Source organism: Pipra filicauda, unplaced genomic scaffold (assembly GCF_003945595.2).
Source record: "Pipra filicauda isolate LSUMZ 115617 unplaced genomic scaffold, ASM394559v2 scaffold8_size5757611_pilon, whole genome shotgun sequence".
In the NCBI taxonomy this organism is placed as follows: Eukaryota; Metazoa; Chordata; class Aves; order Passeriformes; family Pipridae; genus Pipra; species Pipra filicauda.
Genome location: NW_024105087.1, coordinates 1,930,126 through 1,957,849, shown reverse-complemented (window position 1 = coordinate 1,957,849; position 27,724 = coordinate 1,930,126). Strand labels below are relative to the sequence as shown.

The 27,724-nt window shown below is 36.5% G+C and overlaps 1 protein-coding gene across 2 annotated transcripts in view; it reads right to left on the bottom strand.

Moving 5' to 3' along the window:
• The window catches only part of LRBA (LPS responsive beige-like anchor protein), a 402,048-nt gene that overhangs the window by 56,868 nt on the left and 317,456 nt on the right, over window positions 1-27,724 (bottom strand). For both annotated transcript variants that reach the window (XM_039391039.1, XM_039391040.1), the window contains one exon: window positions 3,759-3,926. In XM_039391039.1, coding sequence (XP_039246973.1) covers window positions 3,759-3,926 — 168 coding nt within the window. The remainder of the gene's footprint in view (window positions 1-3,758; window positions 3,927-27,724) is intronic.

Below are 27,724 nucleotides of genomic sequence, written 5' to 3'. Positions count from 1 at the left end.
GAGATACAGCACACCTCTGCTGGCAGATACAGTATTTTCCACTGGAAAGATGGTTACTGCTTGTCAACTGAACAGCAGCTTCCCTCTGCAGCTGTAACCTCCTTCAGTAAGACACTCAAGTACAAGGATCAGAGTCAATGACAATGCTACTAAAATGGTTCGAGGGAGAAAGAGGAGGATGAAGGAATGGTCTCTGCAGGGATGAGTAGTGCCAGCAGAGATACTGAATCTCTTGCCTTGCTTTTCCTGGTTGCAGTTCCCTTCCCCCACTGGCTGCGACTCAAACCCTTCTCTCTTGATCTGCTCCCCACCACCCCCCCCGAGATTTGCCTTTGAATTATGCAAGCTTTGCACTCTCCAGGGTTTATCTGCCAAAAGGTAGCATGTGTCCCATGGTTTGCATTTTAGTTTAAGATTTTCTATTACGGCAGTCAGATCCTTTCAAAATACTTTACTTCCTTTATTCCCACAGGTAGAAAGAATGGCAGGAAAAAATTGTTCACAGAAGTATAAGAGGAGGTAAAAGTTCTACATTTTCAGTTTAAAAAAAAAAAAGAAAGGTGGAATATGGTTTTAATCAAGTAGTTTTCCTTCCTAGACGAGTACTTCCTTCTTGTAATATATATAACCTGACTGCCTATAAAAATAAAGGTGCCAGTTGGAGCCATTTAGGAGACCTAAGGAAATTCTGCATTAACCTACACTCCTCCAGTCCTCAGTTCCTTCCACTATTGTTCTGTGTGTGGCCTCTCTGATAAGTCAGGTCACCAATATCCATACAAATATCTGCAAGATACTTCAGAAACACATGCATCATAGCCTTCTCATTACTGATGTGGCCCAGGCTTAGCATTGACTATGTGGGGAAATAGCCATGGCTTAAGCATGTGCTATTATTTCCACACAATACCTAAAAAGCCTCAAGAACTTGCAGCCCTCAGAGCATACAGAGGCTTCTCCTTGGCTTAGGTTTGCAAATAAAAATACATTTTCTGCTACAACTCCTGAGATTTAAAGACCCAAGCCTCGAATCTTATTGAGAGCAAAAAGCCAAAAACATCCTTTTTGAAACGAAGGAATCCAGAGTAAAATTTCCCAGTTTAATACTTGACTAATAAACAGGTACTAAATCTGAGGTGTCGTGCCTGCCTAAAAATACTGCTAATTTCCCAGATCAGAAATTCATTTGGCCTCTAACCAGGAATTTGGTGGAGAAAAGACAAAATATTTTCTGGCAAGTTGCCTGAAGGAGAAAAATAAATGCTGATTGAAGCTGCTTGGCAGTACAGAACGTTAGCGCGGGTCCTCAGGGAGATGGATTAGCAAGCAGGAAGAAGGTGATGCTGTCAAAGGTGCATGATAAATTCATTTAGCACATAGATATAGAATGATTATGCACATAGATATACACACAAACAGATTTTTCATTACTTTCATCTCTACCCATAAGTAAAAGCAGAATAAGTCACCATTGGTGATGATAGCCATTAAATCTCTGCACTGTCAATATCCCATCAGAGCTGATCATACTCAAATCTCAAACTGCATATACACACTTACATAATAAGAAATACACCTTAAAAAATACATGCAAATAGCAAGGGATACCTAACAGGAATCCTTCGACTGTTTTAATGACCTGCTCAAAAATGCTAAATAAAAGTATTCCATTGGACCAATCTTCAAGCAACTCAGAACAAAAGTGCTATAAGACACCATTCATTCTGCTGCCTGCATTCATCACTATGCATTTTTGACACCATCAGTAGTGTTTCAAAATTCTGCTGCCGCTAAGCTACTCCATTATTATGAACTCAACAACATTCCCCCTTCTGTTTTCATTTTTATACGCCACTCAGCTCAGGCAGCACAGAACAACTCAAAAGAAAGAAACATTGTTGCAAAGTACAGTAAAAACATGACAAATCCAAAATATCTGGTAACAAAGTGAATGCCTCTCTGAGATGACCCACACATCCAGACAGATTTGTAACTTCCCTGGTCTCGAGTTACTTTTTTGTCAGACTACAACACAAATAGAATAGATCCCAGTTCGTCTAATAATAGAACTGTTCTAAAAAAATTAAAAGCTTAACAAAAATTGTGTGCATAGACTGCTATTTTGATTAGTGTTACTTCAATTATTGGTTCCAGAAGCAATAGTTCAATGATGGTTCATTTAATAACAAAATTAAGAACAAACTACATACATTACCCAGTCTATATTTCAGCTCACACTTAAACCAAGTACGTCAAGAGTCCAATACTCTTATAAGGTAAGAATAATTCCTTGTCAGTGAGAAGTGGACAAACATTATCAGTGAAATGAAAACATGACAGGGTGAACATCTATTACTCTAGTACTAGGTCAATAACTTTTTCAAACCCAGATGATGACATTTTTCCTTATAAGCCAAGTGTCCCAGTATCCCCTTTCTTAGCTCAATTAAATGTATTTATGTGCAACGTAAGTATTTTAGCTTTAAGCAGACCAAAATGCTGTCTGCAGACTGATGGCAACCCACATAATGTTGACACTGTGCTGGTACTTAAGCCAGTCCCTGTGTACCCCACATGCCATGCAAACCCCCCAAACCTTCTCACTGCACACACAGACCAGCTACAACCCACAGTGTTGCTATGAGATGACTTTCTCTAAGAGGCAGGCAAGGTGCCCCACACAGTCAGATGGCCAGTATGTACAGAGAAAATAGTATTATTTAAAACAGTAATCGCTTATTCTCAGACTTTCTTTAAATAAGCAGTAGAAAACAAACAAAAACTTGAGGTAGGATTAACCTAGAATTCTACTGTGAACTTCAAACCTAATATTTGTAAGCAGAAATGGATTCATTCTTTTTTTCATTCAGTTCATGCATATATTCTCTGTTGAACACCTAATCACCCATTTAAATAAAATACTTGATAGCATTCACATTACTTTGTTCTCAGGGACTGAGAATATTTTATAACAAAGTAGCACTTACATTTATTCTATAATTAATATACTTGCTGTTATAATTGATACCAATGTATTGTCTGAACAGAGGACATAAAACCAATAAAAATCTGTTTGAATCGCCCACTCCACTCTGTTTTTTTTTTTAACAGCTGTCTAGATGGAGGAGGAAGGACTCTTTAAGCCCACAATATCCTATGAGATACTTCAGCAAACAGATTTTCTGAATGATGCTGAGTCTGAGTAAAACTACTGATCTTTCCAGTGTTTAAATATCTACTTCTGCATATGAAAAATACAGGATAAGGTATTTTAGTTTGATAGTAAATCAAATTAAAATATTGGGAGCTGCAAAACTATAGTGTTTTATGCGTACTACATATACAAGACTGCGCTTAAAGAGAATTGTTAAAAGTGCAGAAGTAAATCCAGAAGTGCGAGCCAAGTCAAGGTTGCTCACTGCCTTTTGCCACTAAGATCCAGTCTTAGGGAACACAATGACTGATTTCAGCAACTGAAGCAATCCTCGAACATTTATTTTTATATTGGTATCCAATCTGGGCTGAATCCAGGTGCACAAAGTTTAAGAGCAACTTGCACGCTTGTTCTGTTAATTCTGCGTGCTGTGACAACTGGTTCAGGCACCTTGCATTTGACTGGCCTGTAGACAAACCACAAGAGAATGCAAAGAAATGGAACATTCACCAGAAGCCTTGAACAACGTGGAATCTTTGCATTTTCAACACTGCAGTGTTTAATGAAGATTTTTTTCTTTTCTGTATTTAAAGTACAAACTTACCTCTCTCAATACGGAATCCGTTATTGAACTTAAATTAACAGCTCCTTCATAAGTCAAATAGTAGAATACATTCAGTGACCTAACAGCCTCTGGCCCTTGTTGTTTGTAGCCAAAAATCAGATCAATCCACTGGTGAAGCTGGCAGGAAACAAACTCACTTTCTAATGCCTGTAACAAAAACACACACACAAAACACATAAACGTGAGTCTCCCTGATAGTCATCATTTGGTAATCACAGAAGCATTTTTTTTAACAGCATACAAAATTACCTTAACAAGTATTGTTCTGTAACAATACAGAATTGCAAAGAGTATTTTAGACATTCTATCCAAACAAAAGGTGGGCCCTGTAAGAGATGCCTGAGTCTCATGCCCTACTTCCCACTAAAGAGGAAACCCTGCTTTTAAAACTGTAACAGGGAGAATAAGACAAAAAAGCAGTAAGTGGAAAGCATTTGTGCCTTTGTAGACAGCCTGGCTATGTTTTTATGAACTTTCAAGATGAAATTGTGTTTTTCTGTGTGATCTGCATGGTGAATAATAACAGCACAATTATCTGATTCTGACAGCCAGAGAGAAGATTGATAAATTTGGGGAAATGGAACTAACTAGGGATGTTAGGGTACAAATTATTTAACATGTTGGACTACCAAACTGCTATCACTTCTATGCATTTCTTGTATACATCTCTTATACAAACTTATACAGAAAAACCTATACAGAAGCACTATGCTGAACAATTAAGCTGCTTTTCTGAAGATGTTATCCAGTCACAACCCAATCCCAAAGACAAAAGCATCCAAAAAATAAAGAATCTCTCCACATTGGTATTAGATACAGCACAACTATATTAAAAGGTAACCTAAAAACCATTGGCATCTAAAGAGTTAATTCATCTAGATTAAATCACTAGCGGGATTTGCTTTTTCTATTTTATACAGAGGGTTCAAAGTACTTCTTATTTGAATTAGCAAACAAAACAACATAACAAACTGATATTCTCTTCATCTAACAAAATGAATGGCATTTTCCCTGCAAAGGAAATTCCTAATTTTGAGCAGAGGAAGTTGAAATTAATCTGAAAACCAGGGAAATCACTCTGCAATTTGCACACAGAAATGATGGGTTTGTTTCATTAACCGATGCCTGAAAACAAGATTTAAATTGACACATAAAACCAGCAATTGTCTTAATTTGTGTGGTGCACTCCACACAAAAGCCCTAAATATGTTCAAATTAGAGCAAGCTGCTTGATTGTCACTGCAGTCTCATGTCATATTAATGCATGACAAACATTAAACCATACACTTAAATGGCAATTTATATCATTTAAATGTTTACTGCCACACCAGATCATCACTCATTTAAATGTGACTTTCTGACAGCTAATTTCAGTTAATTTTCCTCGATTCACTTAATTAGAACTTTCAATCAAGAAAAGACCTGTACATATCTTAGACATCATATCATTCTTTTTTTATTATTACTTTTATTAGGATACTGAATTGCTGAAAGCATCCTTTAAAATGAATTACCGCACAGTTTAGTATCTCTTTGGAAGTTCATATAACAATACCTTACAACATATATGCTTAGACAGGACTTTTTCTTTCTTTTTTTTTTCTTTTTAATTTAAAAATCCCCACCCAATGTTTAGACACAGACACACAATTAAAACGATAAAAAACCACAAGCAGGTCAATTAAAAATTAATGATTTCAAAATTGTTTAATAAGATAAAACCAGTCAGGAGTCTCATGAGTGTCCATAATACTACAATGTGCAGCCATAAAATTCTACAGGGCTCAGCAAATGACAATGATCAGAATTAATTTTCATGCTATCCTGCTAAAAAAAATTAACCCTAGAACATACTTACTGTTATCATTATAACTATGTAATGCCAAGAAAAATAGTGTTATGAACTTATGATTTTTATATATATATATATAATATTTATATATATTTAGTGTGCATAAGTTGTTCATATTTTCCTTTTCTACAAAAGCTAGACTTTTAGTGAGTCATATTATCCTTACAAAGCATTTGGACATGAATAACTAAAGGAATATCACTGCAATCTCCTTAGATTAACATATGTATAAATGAGATTTTTTTTTTCCTTAAAAAAGCAAAACTAAAACACACTCTTTGCCTTCTCATGGAATGGTTGGGACCATCCTGAATTTACTTCTCTTTTTCAAGTTTGAAATTATTTTACACTTGTAATTTGTACAGATGCAAAGTATATTTTTTTTTTCCTTATTAGGTCATTTAAAATCTACTTTCTTAGTTGCCAAATCACAAATAAAAGGGCTAAATGAAAAATGGCTACAGTCAACATCAGGACCCCGAAGGACAGACCAAACACAGCACACAAATTCAAAGGCTAAATAAGCTTGCCTGACATTTCAGGTTCACAGTTAAGCTCTTGGCTGGAGGGAAGTGCTTATGCTATGACACAACCAATGAAGGAACAACAATTAACAGCCTGTATAATGATTAAAAAATAAGACTATCAAGGAAAACAACACAGTGGACCAGACCAGGCCATGTAGTGCACTTTGTAGCCAGGCTGGTGTCCACTATGTAGGTATGGGCCCTCCTTAAGAAACCATCTGAGAAATAAAAAAGTTGCAATTTGCATAACCCTTCAGTTATAAAAACGGGGGGATTGGTGGGCTTTTCTTTTTTTTTTTTTTTTTTTTTTTTTTTTTTTTTTTTTGGTTTTTTTTTGTTTTTAAACATCACTGTTAGCCTTTACTTCTTGCAAAACTAAGCCAAGGGTATGGATGGCTAAGCATTTAGGATTACTTAAGCATCCAGGACAGCCATTGCTCATTAAGGCTCAAGTTAAACACAGCACACAGCAGTGGGATAGGAACATCCTTCCCATGCTGCTCTTAAAGCAAACCCATCAATTGTTAGAGCTCCCATGGCAGACCAAGCACATCATTTACTGTTTGCTACAAAGAAAACGTGCAAAACAAGAAAACCCTCGAAAGCATCCAGCATAACACGGTAATGTTCAATCCTATTGAGTTATTGTAAAACAAATCAGTGACTAATGTCCAATTGTTAAAGGATCAAACAAGACCATGAAAAGACTGTCACGTGAAGCCACACACAAATTGTCAATTCTGTCCACGGGGACTCATATTAACTTTGACAAACTGTCTTGGGGCTGATATCTGGTTTTTTAATGAGATCTATTAGGCAGAGACTAAAACACTTGAGATATGCTAAAAAGTACAGTATACAGATGTCAAACACAAACACCTATTAGTAACTTTCATTTCTCTATTCCCAAGGTAGAAACACTTCAGACACATCAACAAATAGAAGCTTTGATCTTACAAGGAAATTTTAGTTTATTCATAAATATTTTTCAAGTGCACAATCTGATGCCACTAAATATGTGCAATCAAAACTACCTCTTCATGAATGACTCTGAAATTCACTATTTTATGTTAATTTTATTGAGTCCTGTTTTCTGAAAGGAATGAACGGAGAATAATTTACTGCTGGCAACCAAAGACTAACATCAGTCTAATACCGATACAAATGATTTTGCAGAACATGGCTGGAATGACAGAACAGAAGACTAGCAGGTTAGGAAAGATTTTTCCTTTTTCCAGTATCAGTTCTCGAACCATTTATTATGATATATTTTCCTAAACAATATTATCCCCTTGGAATCAAGATTTGTATCTTTAAAGTGACTACTATTGGCTTTTGTCCTCTACTCCTATTTCTGCTTTAGATTTCATGCAATGACATACAGCATATGAAATTATGTCTATTAAAAATGAATATATACTGTGCTTGAGTTTGGGATGTTCCAATGCTGAAATTAGATGAAAGGCTTAACTGCATTTTTTTCATCAGCACAGATATATATTCATAATCAAGCTGTTTAGAAATAAATGACCAGCTTGCCTTATTCCTATGCTGACCTAAAGTTAAATGATTTTGAAGCAAAGCATAAAGCATGCACGCAACTCTTATTGGAAAGACAGAAGTGCAACCTACACAACATGTGGTTTATATAGCTAAAATTAAAGGAGAAAATTTGATGAGAAACCAAAACTGCTCATACATGAATAAACTTTCCTATTCACTCAATTGAAAAAAAAAAACCAACAAAAAAACCAAACAAACGCAGGAATATACTACATCAGCAAGTAAGAAATTACATATCTCCAGTACAAAAAATTGCCTTTAATGGACTAAACATTTCAATTCCTCCCTGAACTAAAGAATTTCCTATGAAATATTTAAAATAATGGAGTCTCTTTTACGTTCCTTTTGAAAAAATATTTATGTATGAACAGAAAAGCACGAATTAGGATTTCACACATCTTTAGCACAACCACAATTTTCAGGTGAAAAATACTCTTCTTGAACATGACAAAACACCCACATAACTGCAGGACCAGGTAACTACTTTAAACTAAGCACATGTTCTGGCTTGGAACTATGTGTGTGCACATGCATTCAAACAAAATCCAAACCCCAACAAAACCAAACAACTGGAACAATGTTTGCATGTGTAGGCTTTCAGACACAAGTTGGTAACACTGCCTTAACACTGATATATGACCTTAGTAAGTTACAATGAAGAAGGCTGTTTTTTTCAGCCTAATTAGAACTGTTTCAAATTTTCCTGCTAAATATATGATAGAAAGTCCTTTCAACTTTTTTTTTTATTATTCTAGAGTTTCTTTCCACGTCAACCTTGTTCCAATCAAAATATGTTTTGAATTAAATTATTTTGATTCAATATGTGGATCACATTTCACTTCTAAGATTTAAAGTCCGAAAAGGAAAAGTTTAGGCTGTTCAAACAAAGCAAATGCGGCCACTTTGCGGAAAGCTATTCACATTTACCAAGACTGACAAATTGTTTGTGTGCACCATTAGGTCTAGTTTCTGCAATAGTTGCCAGATTTCCTGTCCTCCTAATAACATATTAACTCTTGAAGTGCTGGCTTTATCTTTTGAGGTTTCTCAGTAACCTCCAGCATTTAAAAGTAAATTACCAAACACACTTTAACCAGCAACACTGTTTGATCGCACGGTTAGGCATCTGAGAAAAAAGATGTATAAAAAGTTATTAGAAAGATACTGAACTCGAGCCTGCCTTGAAGATATCAGAAGGGAGAGGACAGCAGATGTAGTAAGGAGAAAACTCCTAGTTCTGCATGAGGTAATACAAATTTCAGAAGGATGAAACGGACATCAAAACTGTTTATGTGACTGCTGGTTTCTAACTTGCTAAATAACTGTTCCAAGCAAACGCATTTAGTTTTATTTACTGCATTTTGCAATTTGTTTTAAGCATGAAATATTCAGAAACTGAGCAATTACTTTACAGATAACCTTATAAGAACTATTTCATTTTTCCTTTTGTGTGTGTTCCAGAAACGCACTGCCAATTCTTCATTACAGTTGTAACAAAAGGCAGCATTTTACTTTATTTCACTTGGTTACTGATACCAGGATAAAATAGAAAAAGAACTCTGGAAAATATAATCTTCATAAAAACATTTAACTCAGATGCTTTACCAAAGACGACTGATCTTACAGAACAAAGGATATCAACAGTCTAAGGAGAAGCTCAGACACAGGAGAACTCTGGAAGATAAACTTCCATTCCTCTGTTTCTTCTTCTCTATATTTAACAATAAGCTACCAAGTAATGACAAAAAAGAAAATCTGAGTAATAGTGTAACTTAATGAAATTCTGTGGCAAGGTATATCCTGCATAAGCAGAATGTAAAGAAAGAAAAATATTCTGCAATTTAATGACTAACTCATATCTCAATTATTAGCAAAATAAGAATCAGTTAGGAGCACGTTCAGCTAAAAATCTTGATCACCTTTGTAACTTCTGGTGATTTGTATATTCAGTCTACAACAGCTATTTTGTAGTTTAAATAGACAAGTCAGACAGCTGCTGTGTATTTTATAAAATGAAAGCTACATTTCCTTTAAAATTTGACTTTATTCTCAACTAAAATGTCTATCATTAGGTGTCAGGAATAAAAGATTTTGGTGAATACGAAAACTTGGAGCATTCATAGCTACTGTTTCCATAAAGGAAAGTGATCACCCTTAAAAAAATATTTCCTGGTACATCTTTGATAATCCGCAAATTTGAGATAAGTATTTTAAGGCAACATGAACAGTATATAAACAGATCAAATGCTTCATTTTTATTCTTAAGTTTCAAAGTTTAGACATCTACCCTAGGTGCCAAAAGTGAAAACATTTACACAGAGGTTTATCTTCACTCTTGTGAGCAATTCCACAGCCTTCTCACTAGAGCAACTTATACTTAGATCCTGGCTTCAGGATCTTCAAAGTTACACGTGAGAAGATGACACAAGCATATGGCTGTTAGAACCAAAAGATGTTCTCCAAAAGACATACCAAGAATGGCTTCTTCCCAATTGTTTGGTTTGAGCCAGAGCTAGAAAGGATATAGAACTGTGGTAGGAATAAAAAAATAATCATGAGGTCTTTATTAAATTCTCCTACATGAAAAACAATATATAAAAGCCATATTTAATTAAAATTGTGAAATCACACAAATGGCTAACATTATTTATAACTGTGATAATACTGATATATGTGGTTTGCATTTGACCTTTTCCCAAGACAAACAGAAAATCTTACTATGACTGGTTAAACCATAACTATTTATTACTACAAACATGGCTAAAAGCAAGTATTTATAACACCAGGAGGTGTTGCTGAGTTATCCACCATTTCCACTTCCTCCAACCACATCCCTGCATTTATTGTCCACATTTAAAATGTCTGCTACATTGTTAAGAGGATTCTCTCCTGCAGAAAAGTTATCAATATCCCTGAGGTCAAGACAGGGAATGAAAATCCTCACACACAGCACCAAAAAGAGGCAGGAAGTTCCCTTCTCCCCAGATTTCAGCAATTCCTCTCCCAGTTCCTCCAGCACTTGTTGGCATGAAGACTGACAGCCTGGATCTGGAACCTATTACCCATGGAAGCACAGGCTGTTAACCACACAGCTGATAGCTGGCTCAGTGAAATTAGTTTAAATGACGGGTGTTTAAACAAAAAAAAACCTCAACCACCAAACACCAAAATCCCACAACATATGAGTGCATTTCACAATGCCAGTTCTCTGTGCTGGTTATCTTTTCTCTCAGAATGTTAAGGCAGGTAAACTGCTTCTAACACTTCAGTTAACTTTCATACTTCTAGCCAAGGGACTTCTGCCTGGCATCTCCCTGAGCTTTGTCAACAGGATCACAGTTGTTCCTGAACGTGAGTACCCAGCACCTCCAAAAGGATGGTAAACAGTGACTCACCTTTTTATGTTACAGATTCTTTCCTGTTAAGAGAGAGGGCAAAACATGCACTACAAAATTTTGAACCACGTAATGCTTGCTTGCCTTTGAGATTGTACAACCTTTTAAAAAACTGAAGCTCCAAACAGGTCAAATTCTGAAATTCAGGGAACTACTAAAGCACACTTAATCAGTGGTGGGGGTTTACCCTACTGAATACACAACTAGCATAATTTGAATGCAGTATACAGTGAAACTTGAGTGACTGCAGTGAAGGTCACGAAGTTTTAGAAAACACCATAAATATGAACTGAACTTGTATCATTAAAATACAAAACCTGGTTTCTGTGAACAGACAAAACTACAGTTGGAACAGATCTCATGTTAAGCATTTAGGCTGGATACTACCAGCCCATTTAATGCTCGAAGTTTAAGCCTAAACATACTGTTTGGTTAATGACAGCACAATACACTTCAAGCTGTGAGAAACTAGTGATTTTTTAATGTATTTTACATTTAAACCGCTTGTACTTTTCTTCCTTTTGTAGGATTTGCTCTGTAAGCCCTAAAAGTCAGCTGTTGCTTTATTTTTGCACTCTGTTTCTACAGCTTGCAGCATTTATACCTCGCTTTGATGTGTCAGTTGTATACGCAATTCACAAGAACTGTGATGATCAACAAGTATCAGTATGCATGTAAGAGGAGACAGAAACAGTTGCAAACACATGGCCTTCAAATCATTGCAAACAGCACAAGCAAACATCTTAAGAGTTGTAGAGACTAATCTAATTTGTCTTTGAAGCCAGTTGTGTGGAAAAAAAATGGTCTAGAAAAAATTGTTTAAGATTAGGAAATGGTATGACAAAAGGTCAAGGAATTTAAAATTTAAAACACAGTTTAGATGCAAGTCAGGCAGACAAGTCATTTCAATCTCGTAATTTGACTTGTCTGTTAACTCACAGAATAGAACTATTCCAAAGCTTTTGGGGAACAGAACACAAGATTTAAAAAGGCAATTAGGGTACCACATCTGAATAAATCAAACAGCTACAAAAATAGGAAACGGCACTATATCATCATGTGGGACAAACGTGTAACCCACCCTGGGGCTAACACACATAGATAAGAACAGGATTTGCTTCCTTGAGATGATTATGAACAGTGCAGCCCTGACCTTCCATAACGCCATTCTGAGTGGCTGCTTAGCAGGACAACACAAGGTGTGTTTGGCAAGGTCATAAGACTCCTTAAAGTTGGTATTTACATGGGATTACAAAGCAGAATCATAATTTGAAGATTACAGAGAACGGGAGAATTTGTGCACCAAAGACATTCAGCATCTAAGAAAAAAAAATCAGATATGTGGAATATACTATTTGGAAAATTAAATGCTCTTTGCAAACTTGCTCAAACACAGCAGGTTCTCATTTAGCCTCTTTTTCTGGCACATTTGCTAAGCAAGCTATCAGGAAGTCTGATCTAGACAAACTGGTGCTAAGGGTGGCCCACCTTCTATCAAATACACTAGGACAAAAGCTTCCTCAATCTCCTGATTAAGGAGGACACTGCCCCACTCTTGACTCTTTGTCATGCCCTGTCCCAGTGGATCCACTGGGCTGTCTCATGTTCCCTGGGAGTAGGTTGGCTAGTACTGGAATTCATAACAGAACAAAGAGCTCTCAGGAGTCATGTTCAATGCCTGAAAGAAATCAAACTGAAAATGGATTGTATTTATTAATTACTTCTTTAAATGTCCATTCTTAGAGAATGAGAAATCTCTATGTTTTTATTCTAATTTCATCATGTATTGCATGTTGAGTTTGAAATAGTTTTGTTCACAATACTTTCTTGTAGACAGAGTAATTTCTTCTAGATTTTATTCCCTTCTTGCACCTAAACAGCTTCAAATTTCCACTGACAGCTGTACACAGAACGGCAAGTGATATATTGAGTATATTGAGCATGCTCAGGAAACCAAGGCATAAACACCTCCAAGTGCAACAGACATTCTGTAGCCAGTTGAGAGCAAACTTTTCATAACCTTTATATTACTCTGCCATGAACCATGTTAGTGTGAAGGGCATAGGAGATGAATACTATGAACATTCAGAGGTTACATGCTAAAAAAGATTATGGTCGGTTTTTAACATTTTTATCAATTACCTTTTCTCCAGTACTAAGCTAAATAAGATGCTAGAAAACACTAGAATTTTCCCTTCTGTAAGTAGTATAATTTTGTCTTCACAGGTGTCCTAAAAACCCCCTAACATTTTGAAATAAAATAAAAATATACTGTAATAAAATTATATTTAACTCCCATCTTCCAAATAAACATTTAATTCAGAGACTGAACTCCTAGGGGCAGCTCTTGCTCTTTAGAGGGAAAACAACAACCATCTATGACATTACTTGCCAGGATGGAAAAAGAACAAGCTTAAAAAGTATGCAAAAACAAAAAACCCCAAGCACAATATTATGCCATGTTTTAAAGTAGCAGCAACCAAATTACAAGGTTTTAATGAGATAACATTCTAATAAAACCACCTAGTCTGACTGAAGGTAACACTAATAGATGATTTTTTTTTTTAAATAAAATCCCATGCCTGTGGAGTGGCTTACCTTACCCACAGTATGCTAAGCACAAGAAGAGCACCGGGTCCTTGTCTCAAAGTCTGAGGCTGTTAAAAGCCATAAGGGCCTGACTTTACCCAGGAAAGCTGAAGGTCCCCACAGTTCTTTAGTACCACCACCACATCACAGGGCACTTACTGCTGCAGATGTCCCTGCACCCTCTGTCACCTCAGTGCCACAGGTACCTCCTCCAAACTCTATCACCTCAGGCATGCAGGTGCCTTCTCCAACAATTGTCATCTCAGGGATGCAGGTACCTCCTCCAACAATTGTCATCTCAGGGATGCAGGTACCTCCTTCAACAATTGTCATCTCAGGGATGCAGGTACCTCCTCCAACAACTGCCATCTCAGGGATGCAGGTACCTCCTCCAGCAATTGTCATCTCACAGATGCAGGTATCTATCTCCTCCAGCCTCCTCAGTGCCATCACTATCTCCTTCAAACTCTGTCACCTCGGGGCTGTGGATACCTCCTCCAACCTCCATCACCAAAGCTTCAAGAGCACCACCCCAGAGAGCGTATGATGGGAAACCAGCTCTGTATTTTCAACTCTACCCTTTACTTTAATTACTCCAGGTAAATGCCGAACAGCAAAAAAACCCTTTGGTACGTTTGGCAACAATATAAAATGGCGGGTAAGGCAGCTGGGGATGCCCTTCCCCGCGGGGCCGGCGGTCCCCACTCCGGGAATGCCGCAGCCGGCAAAGCGCCGCTCCCGCCTGCCGGGGAGCGCACCGGCGGCTCTGGCCCCGCATCCCAGTGCCGGGATACCGGAGCCCCGTTCCCTGCCGCAGGCAGAGTGGGGAGGGGAAGGAAGGGGTTAATGGGCGCTGGGTGTCCCCGGCGGAGCAGCCCCAGCGCCCGGCCGCGCTAATGAGCCGCTGCCGGGGACCCTGCGGCGGCTTTCAAACCCGGCCCGCTTCAAACGGTGCCACCCCGCCACCGAGGGAGGGCGATTAGAATAAATGACCGGAGTAATTAACTCTGATTGGGAACCACCTGACTGGAAAGAGAGGCAAGGAGCCGTGCAGCCGACGGGCTTGTGGCCGAGAAAGGAAGCTTTCCTTTAGCCCCGTGCTTGTGTGTGCTAAGAGAGCTCTTCCTTTCAAATAGGTATGTGGGGGCACTAATGAAAAGCAGCTTTCAGCCCAGGGCCTCCCCATTCACTCTGAAAGGGGCAGAGAAGAAAAGCTTCAAAGTAGAACTAATTTACTTCATCCAAGCCCGGCTTTGGGCAGCCCTGCAGTTTGTACTGACACCGCGACAAAATACTGGTTAAAAAAAAAAAAAAAAAAAGGCTTGTCCTGCTTCAGGAGGTTAAACATTTTCAAACCACCTCCAAGTTGCTGAATTATTTTTTTTTGTTAGCTTTTTTGGTTATTTTATTTTCTTTTAATATGGCTATTAAGGCCTTCATCCAGAAATCCAGCCTTTCCATTCCCCGTGCTGCCAAATTTTTCAAAGCATGAAGGCAGTCCCTTCCCTCTAGTGGTGGGAACTTCATTTTTTTGTGCTATGGAAAACAGTAACAATTACACATACCTTTTTTTTTTTTTTTAAATAAGACTGGCAATCTCCAGCAGCCCTTAGGCAGGAATTATATTCGCTGTGCCTTGGCTCTCTCTGCCAGGCTATTCTTGCCACTTGATTTTACAAAGCAGAGTTACAAAGAGTGAGGGCATTACTACCTGCTGTTTTACAAGCAATCAGCAATTCATTGTACCAGTGTTGTCCTGTACCTGCTGAGTAAACGCTTTAAAAAAGTTCCACTAACTGCCCAGTAACAACTACAGTATGGTAGCAAAAGCAATTCACCAAATGTTTATACCGAGCCTCTGATTTATTTGACAGCTTTACACCTTCAAGACATGATATAATTAAATGTTTTGACAATGAAACAAAAATTGTATAAATTAGAAAGTCGTTAAAAATCTACAGTATCTAAAATGAAAATGTAGTGCAACTATAAAATAGGATTTCTAAAATGCTTCTATAAAACAGATAAAATGTATTTCACTTTTAAAGAGTGATTTTTCTATCCTTAGACTTTCTGCTACTGTATTAAACTATTATACATCTAAAAAATTTCTATTTTAATCACTGCATGAATGCTGTTCAAGAAGACTAAAAATGCAATACTGTGTTATTTTAAAAAGGCAACCAAATCATAGCTTAAGCAAAAATAGTGGACCCAAAATATGAGGAGACCTTTTAAAACTTAAAATACTAAGCATTATCTTAATTAATTGTGTCAATTGTTGTAATTTTGCTTGTTTCAAAATATAAACCAAGAGCTGCCACGATGTCTTAGGGGACAACTAACACACTGTGATATTAATCCTACCCCTCCAAGGCACTCAGTTCAAACCTCAGACAACACTTTTTATCTGCGTAGACCAGCGAGACACAAACCGGCACTTCCTATTGTAGAGAAGAGGATACCAGGAATGCTGAAAATGGGGTTCAGAAGGTGAAAAACTTGAGGCTGACCATGTCTGTTTTCACAGGGCGGCCCAGGAGAACAGCAGGAATCACTGTTTATGTTACAATTGAAAACGAACATGTTAAAAATCAGATTTTAAAATCGAAACAAATGTCCATAAACTATGGTTGCTCACTTGAACGTCAGTTCATATCTTTAAAATGCAGTTTCATTATCATTTTTTGGTAGTATGTGTATAAAACGTGAGCTTATTGCTAGACTTAAAAGCTAATTGTTTAAACAATGTATAATTATATAACCATTATTTAAACATTAAAGCCTTTAAGCAACTATGCAAAAACATTTAGAATCAACTTTGCAATGCAGCTGAAGAGCACTGTTGTTCTAAAGGAAACTGTAATCCAGCAAAAGGTAACAATGACCAGTTGTTTATAAAAACCACTGAAATGTTTGGGAACTAGTTCACATTCTCATGCTATGTTTATGTTTCCATTCATCATCCTTCTCCTTGAGAAGATAGCTCAAAAGGAAGAAAGACTGGAGAACAAAATTTTGTTTAAGTTACACATGTAGACGTCAGGTAATTTAACAAATAGAGACAAAAAAGGGATGCCTGTGTATAGCTAAAATCATTATTGCATTAAATCATTTTCTCCTCTCTCGCTCTCTCTCTGAGGGACCCATCCTTGCAGTGTGGTTTATATTTATTTTGTAGATTCAGATTTGCCAGGAACTTCTAACTCACAAGTAAAGAAAAGGAACCTGAAATACAATCAAAATGTAACAGTATTCTGTATCTATAAATGTTACTGCAGTGTTGTCAATTAAAGAATAGACATGATCTTTGCTTAAAATGTGTCTCTTAATGATTGACTCCTGCTCTCTTTACACTTCTCTTCCATCATATTGTAACAGAATAAAACACAACATAATACTGTGCCCATAGAAAATAATTTGGCAGTGATGTGACATTTCCAAGACTGGTATAGTGGGCAAATGGAAAACAGTTATTCCTCAAACTGTTCATAAGGAGGAATATGGCTGTGGTGGACTGTATTTCTGAATAGAAATATCTTTTTTTGCCCCATTTATAAATTACTGAAGCCACGTATCACATTTCTGTTATGATTTATATTATAACTGAACATGGGGCAATCGTCTTCCTTTACACCTTTGTGGAAAAAGGTTCAGGAAGTTATCATTTTGTTTAATCAAATGTTTGGGTTTCAGTTCCAGATTCAGTTCCGGGTCTGTCCTCCAACTACCATGGGGTTTGAAATAAATTATATTAAGAAAATTGTGAGAATCAAAGTAAAAATAGGTAGCACTCCTTGGAAAGAACTTATTCTCTACTTTGTTATTGTTTCAAGAAATATCTAGGATAATCACAAACAGTCATATTTCAAAAACGTTTTTTCTGTGACAACCTGACAGGAGAATTCTTGCCATATAAGGATTAGACAGGGTATGCTTGCTTACTACCAAACAATCCAAAGTAAGATGAACTTCTCTGACTGGTCCTATTGAGTTACTTCTGTATTTAATTTGGGGAGTGGCACAGAGGATGGCTGAGTGCTTTAGGTTGAGTATATCAACCTTAACGCAGAATATTCCAAACGTTTATTAATGTAATGCTAGAAACCATTTGTTAATCCCTCAACTTACAACGCCCTCAATTCTCTAAATACCTTTTTTTCCCCCAGGATGTAAATAAATTCAACTGGATATTTTATAATTAAACAAAACATCAAAGTAATGGACATTTATGCAGCCACCCCACGGCGATGGATTTTTTTTTTAAACTAAATGTAATAATAGAGTATGTCTACTACTTCTCTTAGCATGTATGCACACATACTAAAATCTATTCAGAAACATTGTTTTATATTAATATAAATCTTGCTATTGTTATTCCACAATAAATTGTTATTTATTGTTATAAATTGCTTTATAAAACAATTTAGATTTAAGAAAACCTTTTCCTTTCTCCCTCAAAACAAACTTGTATTATGGAAATATTTAGAGTCTATTCCAGGGATCGGGTGACATGGAAATACACACTCAGAAAAATTTCATTTTATTTAGAAATCTAGACAAAGTCAGTATTTGCCACTTGCCTTCATGCATACAATCACCTAGACAGAAGTGTGCACTATCCACAATCCTTTTGACATTACAGATGAAAGTATAAAGTATACTGCACTGGAATTACCATCAGCCATATTTGTATTCCCCTTCTCACAAAAACTCAAAATCCAGTTAAATTTGGTTTGCAAACACGTACATAAATGGAGGAGTCTTGAAATTCCGCTTAACTGTTCCTGAAAGAGTAATCAAGGAAAATTTTTGGTGACTTTGCATAATGACCTTGCCACTGAGATGAGAGAATTTGGTAGGTGCCTAATTTAATATCCCTCATGCCTTAAATTCTTTCAGATCAGTTATGTTAATCCTAATTTTTATTTTAACAACCCTCCTCTCCAGTTTCCTCACACACAGACAAACAATAAAACAACCGATGCCTTTCCACAGGCAAGAAGGGATTTAGGAAAAGGTCTGTCTATGTCTACATATCATTCTTTTTTTATCTAACATGATCTGTATTCATCATTGAATTGTGGCAATGTTAATGTTAATTCAACCTCTAAATAGGAACGAATGTATCAAATGACTCCATGCCCTAACTCGTAAGGAAATGAAGTAACCTGCAGCAGTGATAGAAATCACGTGCAGAGATTCTGCTACCTAAAACCTCTCTCAAATTTTAAAGCATTTAAATAAATCTCCCATTCACCATTTAAAAAAAAAATCATAACTAAATAGCCACCTTGAAAATTAACAGAATTAACTGTAAAAATCTGAGATTTGATATTATAACAATCACAATCACAATTGCACATATTTCAGAAAGTTCTGTTGCAGGGTTTTTTGTAAATTTGTTTTACCTTGAGCAAGCTCCCCTCTTGCTATTTACATACTAAATATATACATGATGTAGTGTAAAATCTGAAATTTCAATACCTCCTTTAAAATGTACATTCATAAAATCCGTAGGTATGTAATCACAGGGACTTCTCATATAACACAGTAAACACCTTAGAAGGCTTTACATATTTATGTCACTCGTGCACTGTACATACACTAAACAAGCCATTTAGTTTTCTTTTTTACAAAAATACATCAGGCCACATTATAAAGATTTAGCATAGCACTACAGAAAATAAGGGAAATGTGCCATGATTTATTAGCCAATTAAATCCGTAATTACTGATTTATCCTTCAAATTACCTATGAAAAGCCCTATTGTTATGACCTGAAATGAAATTTTTAGTGTATGATTATTGGCAATACTAAAACCTCACAAGAAAAATGTTCAGCTTAGTGTGTATACACGCACACACACACAGATATAGAGAAAGATAAAAACTTTTTACCTGCAAAAATCAAAGTGTGTATATGGGAAAAGCCATTATTATCATGACATAACAACAATTAAAATTGTATGGTTTCATATTTGACATAACTATATCTGTTCCTGACCTAAAATTGAATGTTAAGATGTTGGTAAAATATATTCCTGGACACTGGAGCAGTAAAAATACTAACATGCAAAAGGTTCTTAAAATCAGTTGGTGCTAACTTTTAAGTATTACAATTATACTATTGGTCCTGAGCTGTGGATATATGTAAGAAATTCAGTATTACACTCTATGGACAAAAGAAAGAGAAAAGAGAGTCCTTAAAAGCTTGTAACTTAGTTATGGACAGAAACTTCATCAGCTGCCTTGAGTTTCAGTGATTGTTTTCCAGTCATCTCATTGCCACTAGATGACAACAGTACAGTGTGATGATTAGGATTTAGTTCTGCACAGAACTTGCGTGGGCAATACTCAAGCACCCAGCAAAAAACCTTCAGAGAGGGAGAAGAGTCGGAACTTGCAGATCTACCAGGAACAGAAAGCGATGGTGGCTGCCTAACCACGTAAATTCACAAGAACACGGTAGTCTCTGCCAGGCACAAATCCTGTCTGACCAGTGACTGTGATCTTGGGAGTGGGGAAGAGGGAGGAAGAGAAGAAAAAGACCTTCGTTCCTTCAGTAAGTTTGCACAGGGAAACCAAGAGGAGGAAGGAGAAGGGCTACAGTGCCAGCTCCCGAAAGCCACAATTCATTCTTTCCAGTTATGCGAGAGTTAAAAAATTGAAAATTATTATAAAAAATTTTGGACCTCAAAATATAGTGTGATTTTTAATTGCCTAGGAAAATTTGAGACTTCAGAGTTCAGATTTTCAACCATCTATCCACAGAATTAGAAAACTGCTTTGGAAACTGGTAAATGATAAAACCTTAAACTTCTGAAAGCTAACCATTTCAAGAGCAATAGCTTAAGGAAAAACACAAACTACAGCAAAATTTAAAGTGAGAAAGGCTGGAGACTAAAAAATGCAAAAACCTCAAAGAAAAAGTTTACTTGAAACCACAAATAAAAAGAGATTGTAGACTAACTTCACTATATAACCTAAAGATCCTTCTACATAAAACAGTGGGGGGTTCACATTATATTGAGTGAGACGTACACTAACGAACATTTTCAAAGGCCTTACAGCTGCTGGACCACTCAAGGGAAACTACCTGTTTAGTACAGCCAGTAAAAAGCACATAATTAATAAAAATATGAAAACAAGCAACTAAGGTTACGTTGAGCCTTATGTTAATCTCTGCACACACAGGGGTATAAAATGCAAATATCACCAACAGTTAAGTTTCAAAAACTTGTTTCTTTTACAGAGGACTTCATTAATTCCATATGTATAGCAAGCCTGTCCTTTTTTAATACCTGAATCCCAAAGACTTCTCCTTTAGAAAATTCATAGGTTTGGACTTTGGCAAAACAAAATCAAAACCATGCCATACAGTCATTTTGTTCCTGACGACGCAAAGTGACTCCACATTCCTCTGATTAGACACATCATAATGACTAGTACATATAAGGAGCAAAATTACCGTAAGAAACTAAAATATAATTTGCACACAAACAAGAATATCCATAATATTCACCATACAAGCAAAAGAAAAAAGGCAAACAAAAAACCAGACATCGAATGAAGATTCAAGTACTGGTAAAAATCCAGTTGTAAAACTCCTGAGAACGATTTGTTGGTTTAAAGTTTGCGTGCTGAGCTGAGCTTACATAGGTACCATAAGGGCTTAAAATACTGAATTTAGATTTGATTTTTAAATATCTCCCCTAAGGAAATAAGCCTTAGGGGCTAAGTTTCTTATCAGTTCACCTATTTGTCCGTGTCTCCCTTAGAGCCATGGAAATCTCTGGCTTATTTCAAGTAGATTTGAAAGATGGGTGAAAGTCTCAGAGATAATTAGATTTGTACAGCTTTTCAGAAAATCCATGGTCAGGCACAGGCAAGAGGGGTAAACAAATACCTCCACCAAGAGAAATCCAGGCAGTACATATCCATAATACCCATGTCACTGTGTCTGGTGAGGCAGCATATGCACACTGGCCAGTTCATGGGCAGCCACCAAAAGTGGTGGTGCTGCCTCAGCTGCAATATCATAAGGAATATCTGGGAGAAGCTGAAGTTACTGTTAAGGGATGAAGAGTAAGAAGCAAAGGAAACACAGATGTAGGAAAGCGGGTTTCAGCAACAACTGGTTGCTTTCTCCAGGTAAGTGTTTTAAAGATGTAAAAATAACTTTCAACTCTATTTTGAGAAAACTCTGAGGTAACGTTGGAGATCTTCAGAATACGTACTCAGCAGGAGGAGTTTCAAAGTTGCTTATAAAAATATATATACCCGTTTCTTTAGAACTTATTTTTAAGTACTTAATCAGACAAAATAATTTTAGTGTCTTTTTAAATGTACTTCACAGATGTCCCTTATTCTGATTTATAAAAGAGGACATAAATTTAAGTTCAACCCAAGAAACTACATGCAAGTGTTAATACTAGAGTTAGCAAAATAGACTGACACATTTTATAGCTTACTGTGTATTACACCTTCCTAACTAACTACATAATCTTGGAGATCTTCAGAATACGTACTCAGCAGGAGGAGTTTCAAAGTTGCTTATAAAAATATATATACCCGTTTCTTTAGAACTTATTTTTAAGTACTTAATCAGACAAAATAATTTTAGTGTCTTTTTAAATGTACTTCACAGATGTCCCTTATTCTGATTTATAAAAGAGGACATAAATTTAAGTTCAACCCAAGAAACTACATGCAAGTGTTAATACTAGAGTTAGCAAAATAGACTGACACATTTTATAGCTTACTGTGTATTACACCTTCCTAACTAACTACATAAACTGAAAACGTGCAATATTTTTAATTAAGTAGAAAGACTACAGCCCTAGATGCTAAAAACATAGACTTTTAAAAAACACGATGATTCAAGGATTTTGGTAGGTAAAACTGAACTATGGAAAAATCTTTACTTATACATCTTCAAACACAGAGCAGAAATCAGCTTTCTGTTTTCTCCCAACCCACATGTGTCACTTCAAATTCCAAATCCAGATTTTGGAGAGAATGTGTATGTTTTTAGGACTTCTACAATATGCTAGGAAGCTACTGTTCCTAGGTATACTTAATATGAACCAGTCCCTGAAACACTAACTGAACATAAATTAAAAATTTTGTCATTAATTTTATTTCACTCTGGAATCTCCATTATTGAGAACAAGGGGGTACAAAGCAGAATGTATATTCTGACATTGCTTTGTGAAATTTGGCATCCGTCAGTGTCATATAAAACACACCCAAAAAAGCAGCACTACCAGTTTTAGCACAAATATTTAAAGTAGCTCAGTATAAACTTTACGTCCAAATAAAGTCTACTAATACCCAGCGAGCAGTGGCGCAGCTGCATTAGCTCATGTAATGTTTCGCACATGGAAACCAAGATGCAAGATTACCTCATTTATGGTAACACTCATAAACTACACAGTACACAGTAAACATGTCTACCGAGCAAATTAAAATATCACTGCACTATGCAGCAGCTGAAGCTATCCAGAACCTGTTTATAATCCAATAGAAACAGAAATTTGTCTTCGGTTCTAGAAACAGGGGGGAGGGGGGGAATCAAAGTCTAAGTAAAATAAACTGCACTGCAAGTGTCACTTGCCCCAAGACTTCCTGCTTCCCACAAAAGACATGCACCCATTCTGGAGATCAAAGGTCATGGCTTTACAATAGAATACATTGTAAATAGGTTTAAAATAATTGAATACAACTGCAAACCAAGGACTCATTTATAGCTTGCTAGGAAAAAAAATATAGCTGTTTTAAGTCATTCCAGTATATGAACTGAAACCTGCATTATAAAACTGCATCTGCTTCAAAACTACCAGATCACCACCTGCATACCAGTTGGATTGGGTCATTCCACAGCCATCTAAATAATGAAATGCTTTTGAGTAAATTACATGCCACAATTGTTTTGATTATCCTCCACAATGTCTGGAGGAACACTAAACTCGGTCGTACCTGGGTGCTCCACAGCATTCCTAGGACCCGAATCTCATCCCCAGGGAAGTTACAACCACTTGCTCTTTCTGTAGCAGCAAGAATCAACCCAAATGCTGTAAATATTCACCTGCAATATGATTTACTTCTCGTGTTGTACTAATTAAACTGAATTTACTTCTTACACAGCTGTCTGGTAGCTCAGTGCCTGGGACAGTGACGGCCTAACTGGGGGGATGGCACAATGCTCTCTTCCATTCTGCTGGTTTGCAAGACCCAGGATTACATGTCCCAAACAAATCAGCATTTAGCCTGTGCCCAGAGGCAGTGCCAGGATGTCACATATGTGAGTATCAAACCTGAAGTGAGGAATTTACCTAGTAGACACTAGATACCACCTGCTCTTCTTCTTTTATTTTTTTAATCCCTCTCCACATTTGGAAAAGGAATAAAGATATCAAACATAACCACTTATTCCTCTCCAATTCCATAAGATCGTATTTATTCAGTAACAGAAAAGGCCTGTTTTTTCAAAGGACTTTTTTTGAGGTTTTTTCCAAAAACAGCTTCTGAGCTGAAACAACTCAAAAACTGTTTGGAAAATGAGCATGCACAACACATACCTTACAATTTATTACAGCTGTTTTTGCAGACCACAGACTCATTCAAAATTTACAATAGGCACTATTTTTCAACCAACCAAAGCAACTGTGTCGCACACGTCCACATTCAGTATCAACAAGTAAAATCTGTAGAATTATGACGGTTAATAAAAGCTCCTACAGCTCTGTGTGCAAAACCCTGCACAAGTTTTAATGGGATAAATCCTCTGAAAACAAACTATCACCTGAAAGTTATGTTTACTAGGACTTATCTGGCATGCGATCTGCCTCATATTAGTAAAGCTCAAATACCCCCCTTCAGGGCCTAATAAATTTGGAGGTTTGTTGGGATTTGCCAATATATTTGCTATGTCACCAGGATTAAAGGCAGGAAATAATTCCACGATATTTACTTATCTCTGTTGTTAACCTCAGTTACCTCTATTAGACTAACAATTATACCACTACAAAACCATAATCGCCAGTCACAGCAAAAAGACAGTTCATCACAAGACTGAACTGATGCTCATTTTAACAATGACACATGAACAATTAACTACTGCCACTTCCTTAAATCAGTGGTTCTCAACCTGTGGTTTGCAGATGCCTTTGGTCTATGGAATAGTTCTAAGAGACCACAAAGGGTAATTAAGGAAAGTCTTGGCTTACTGTCACTCAGCTTAAATTTGCTATCCAGGAAAATGTACCCTCAATGGAAAATTTTATGGGGACCCAGAAAAAAAACCTGCTGGCAAGTCACTGCCATAGATCTTTTCTTATGCAGCAGAAGCAGACCTTGGAACTTTTACAACAGTTGTGACCTCTTAACTGCTGCAGGTGAAGATTTTTCGCAGCAAAACTGCAATTCTGAAATAATCAGGAATTCCAGGGTAATGTGATTTCTGGTGGAACATTCACCTTTGTAGGAAGGGTCTGGCAGATTCATTATCTTCTTTCAGTTCCTTGTTCTGGCAATGTTTGTGGCTGTTAACAGAAGCCTACTGACTACTTCCAAACAATAAAATCAGATTTCATCCAAGAAAACACATAACTGACAGCATATGTCTAGGAGTACCCTCTTTTGCCCTGTTGCACATTTCTTATTCTGAGTGATAAATTACAGATTTTTCTCGGAAAAATCAAAATCCTTTACACAGACTAGCTGCAAAACAACCATCTACTCACACTTAAAGGAATTTCTGATCTCTCTTAAAATTTTTTAAAACATGTAATGAGTTCTTGCCCACCTTATTCCATCAAAACAAACCAGCCTCACATACTCTGTAAGAAAAAATCCCAATCTACCTAGCCCCACATTTATGTTTCCTTGTACATCTAACCCATTAGAGAAAAAGGTTATATATAGCATATTGAGTTATATATAGTATATTGAGTACTTCACTTTAGTTTAACAGAAAGTCATATCTAAGAACAAATATGACTTTAAAACCCTCAGCAATATAATGGATATTTATATAAGTTAATTTTTTGGTAATGTACTTTCTCAGCACACTGGCCTTCAGAGCAAACTTGCCTTTCCCTGTCATTTAATGAAATGCCAAATAATCATACTGGACGTAGATAAACAAATCTGTAATCTTTACAGAAAATAAATAACAGTGAAAATCCAGTGTCCATTTTTATGTGCCATGGAAAGACTGGTAAGATCTACAACAGAGACCCTCAGTCTTTGGCATATTGGAACCCCACAAAACAACGGAAAAGAATTTCATGTCTACTTTTGCACAGAGTGGTAACTTTTCAAGATATTTAAAAGAGAAGATTTTTGCATTAAACTTGACTTTTCTTGGAAAGCTGGATTTCATCCCTGCTACAGGACTGCCATCTCATTCTAATCACCAACCTTTTTACAAGTACTCATTAGCCAATCTATATTTTTGGGGATATCTAATTTGATACAAAGGTTTATCAAACTGTGATTAGTTCCGAGGTTATTTTCACAATATTTCATGGTCAAGGTAAGATTTGCTGAGGTTTCAGCTGCAATGCTGACTCAAGCATTTTCTGCCCTGTCACACTATTTACAGACTGTCGTTCTTGATACCCAGTTATACAAACACAACTGTTTCTTGGGCTGAATGGTAAAGCAAGTGAGAACAGACCCAAATTAAAACCAACATTTTGTCTTTTATTTCAGAATTTGCAGAATGCTTAATACTCTGAAAAAATCTCACCTCCGAATACTTTCAAAATAGACATCTGTTATTAGTAGGGCATTTATAAAACAGAAATAATACATTTGCCTCATCACTTGAAAGTCACATAAAGGTAAACTTAATCATGTCTGTGGATGATGCAGATACTACTGAGTGAATATTAAAGAAAAGGCCATGTAGGATGCTTTTTTTCGGAAGAGAGTTCAAACAGTATGCAATAAATAGGGTTTGAAGATATATAAATGTAACAGTATGGAGAAGAAAAAGAGTAATGTATTAAATGAGCCTTGTTCATCTTCTAGACTGAATAAAGTCAGCATAAAAGTAACAGCATGTGATGACCATTTAGTTCAACATTATGTGTTGAGGCATAAGCTGAAGGGAAATGTATCCACGGGATACAGGTATAGTTTCATTTTCTTTTTCAAGTACTTATTTCATAAACCCTACAAAGAGAGAAAAAAGGCCCCCTTTATTGTACAACACAGAGTATGAAGATGTCTCTATGGAATCCTCAGCTGGTTTCTAATCTCATTAAAAGACACAAAGCAGTAGGTGGTGTAGGATCACAGTTCTGAAAGAATTCACAACCAAAATACACTTTCTTAATGTTTTCCTATTGCTGCCTTTGTGGAAAGGCCCTTCAGCTACCAGAGCAAACAACTGAAGGATGTGAATTCAGACATGTAATGACTGTAAGGTCAGCACATGACCGCTAAGCACTCATGACCCCAAATTAAGAGGTATTACCTTCTATCTACTAATCCTTGGGTCACAAATGTACAGCCTACTCCAAGAACATTAAAAATTCCTGAAATTTGCTTACACCCCAGTGCTTGAAAGATAGAAAGCTAACATGCATGAAGTGATCAGATAAGTAAAAGGGGCAGTTCTGTTCTCAAACAACATATTAAAAATGCCATGTCTTTCAGTCACCTTTTCTGCTAATGAAGACCACTATGAATTTACATTGAAGTATTACAGAAATACACTATCTTCTGAAAATAAGAATTTTAATTTACAGATCCTAACATTTTAAATCCAAAATAGAATTTTAAAGGACAATGAAAAAGAGGCAACATTCATCTTAGTAGTAAAAACGCATTCAGAAGGTATTACTTGTGTAATGGCACTACATGGGACCCACAAATTAAATTTTACATTTTGGCAGGGTGGCTTTAGTTTTTAAACTGTGAAAGACTATGTTTATTACTCTTAGTGTTTTCAGATTGTACAGAACATGCAAGAGGCTGCAACAGTCATTCTGTTTGTAAGATTACA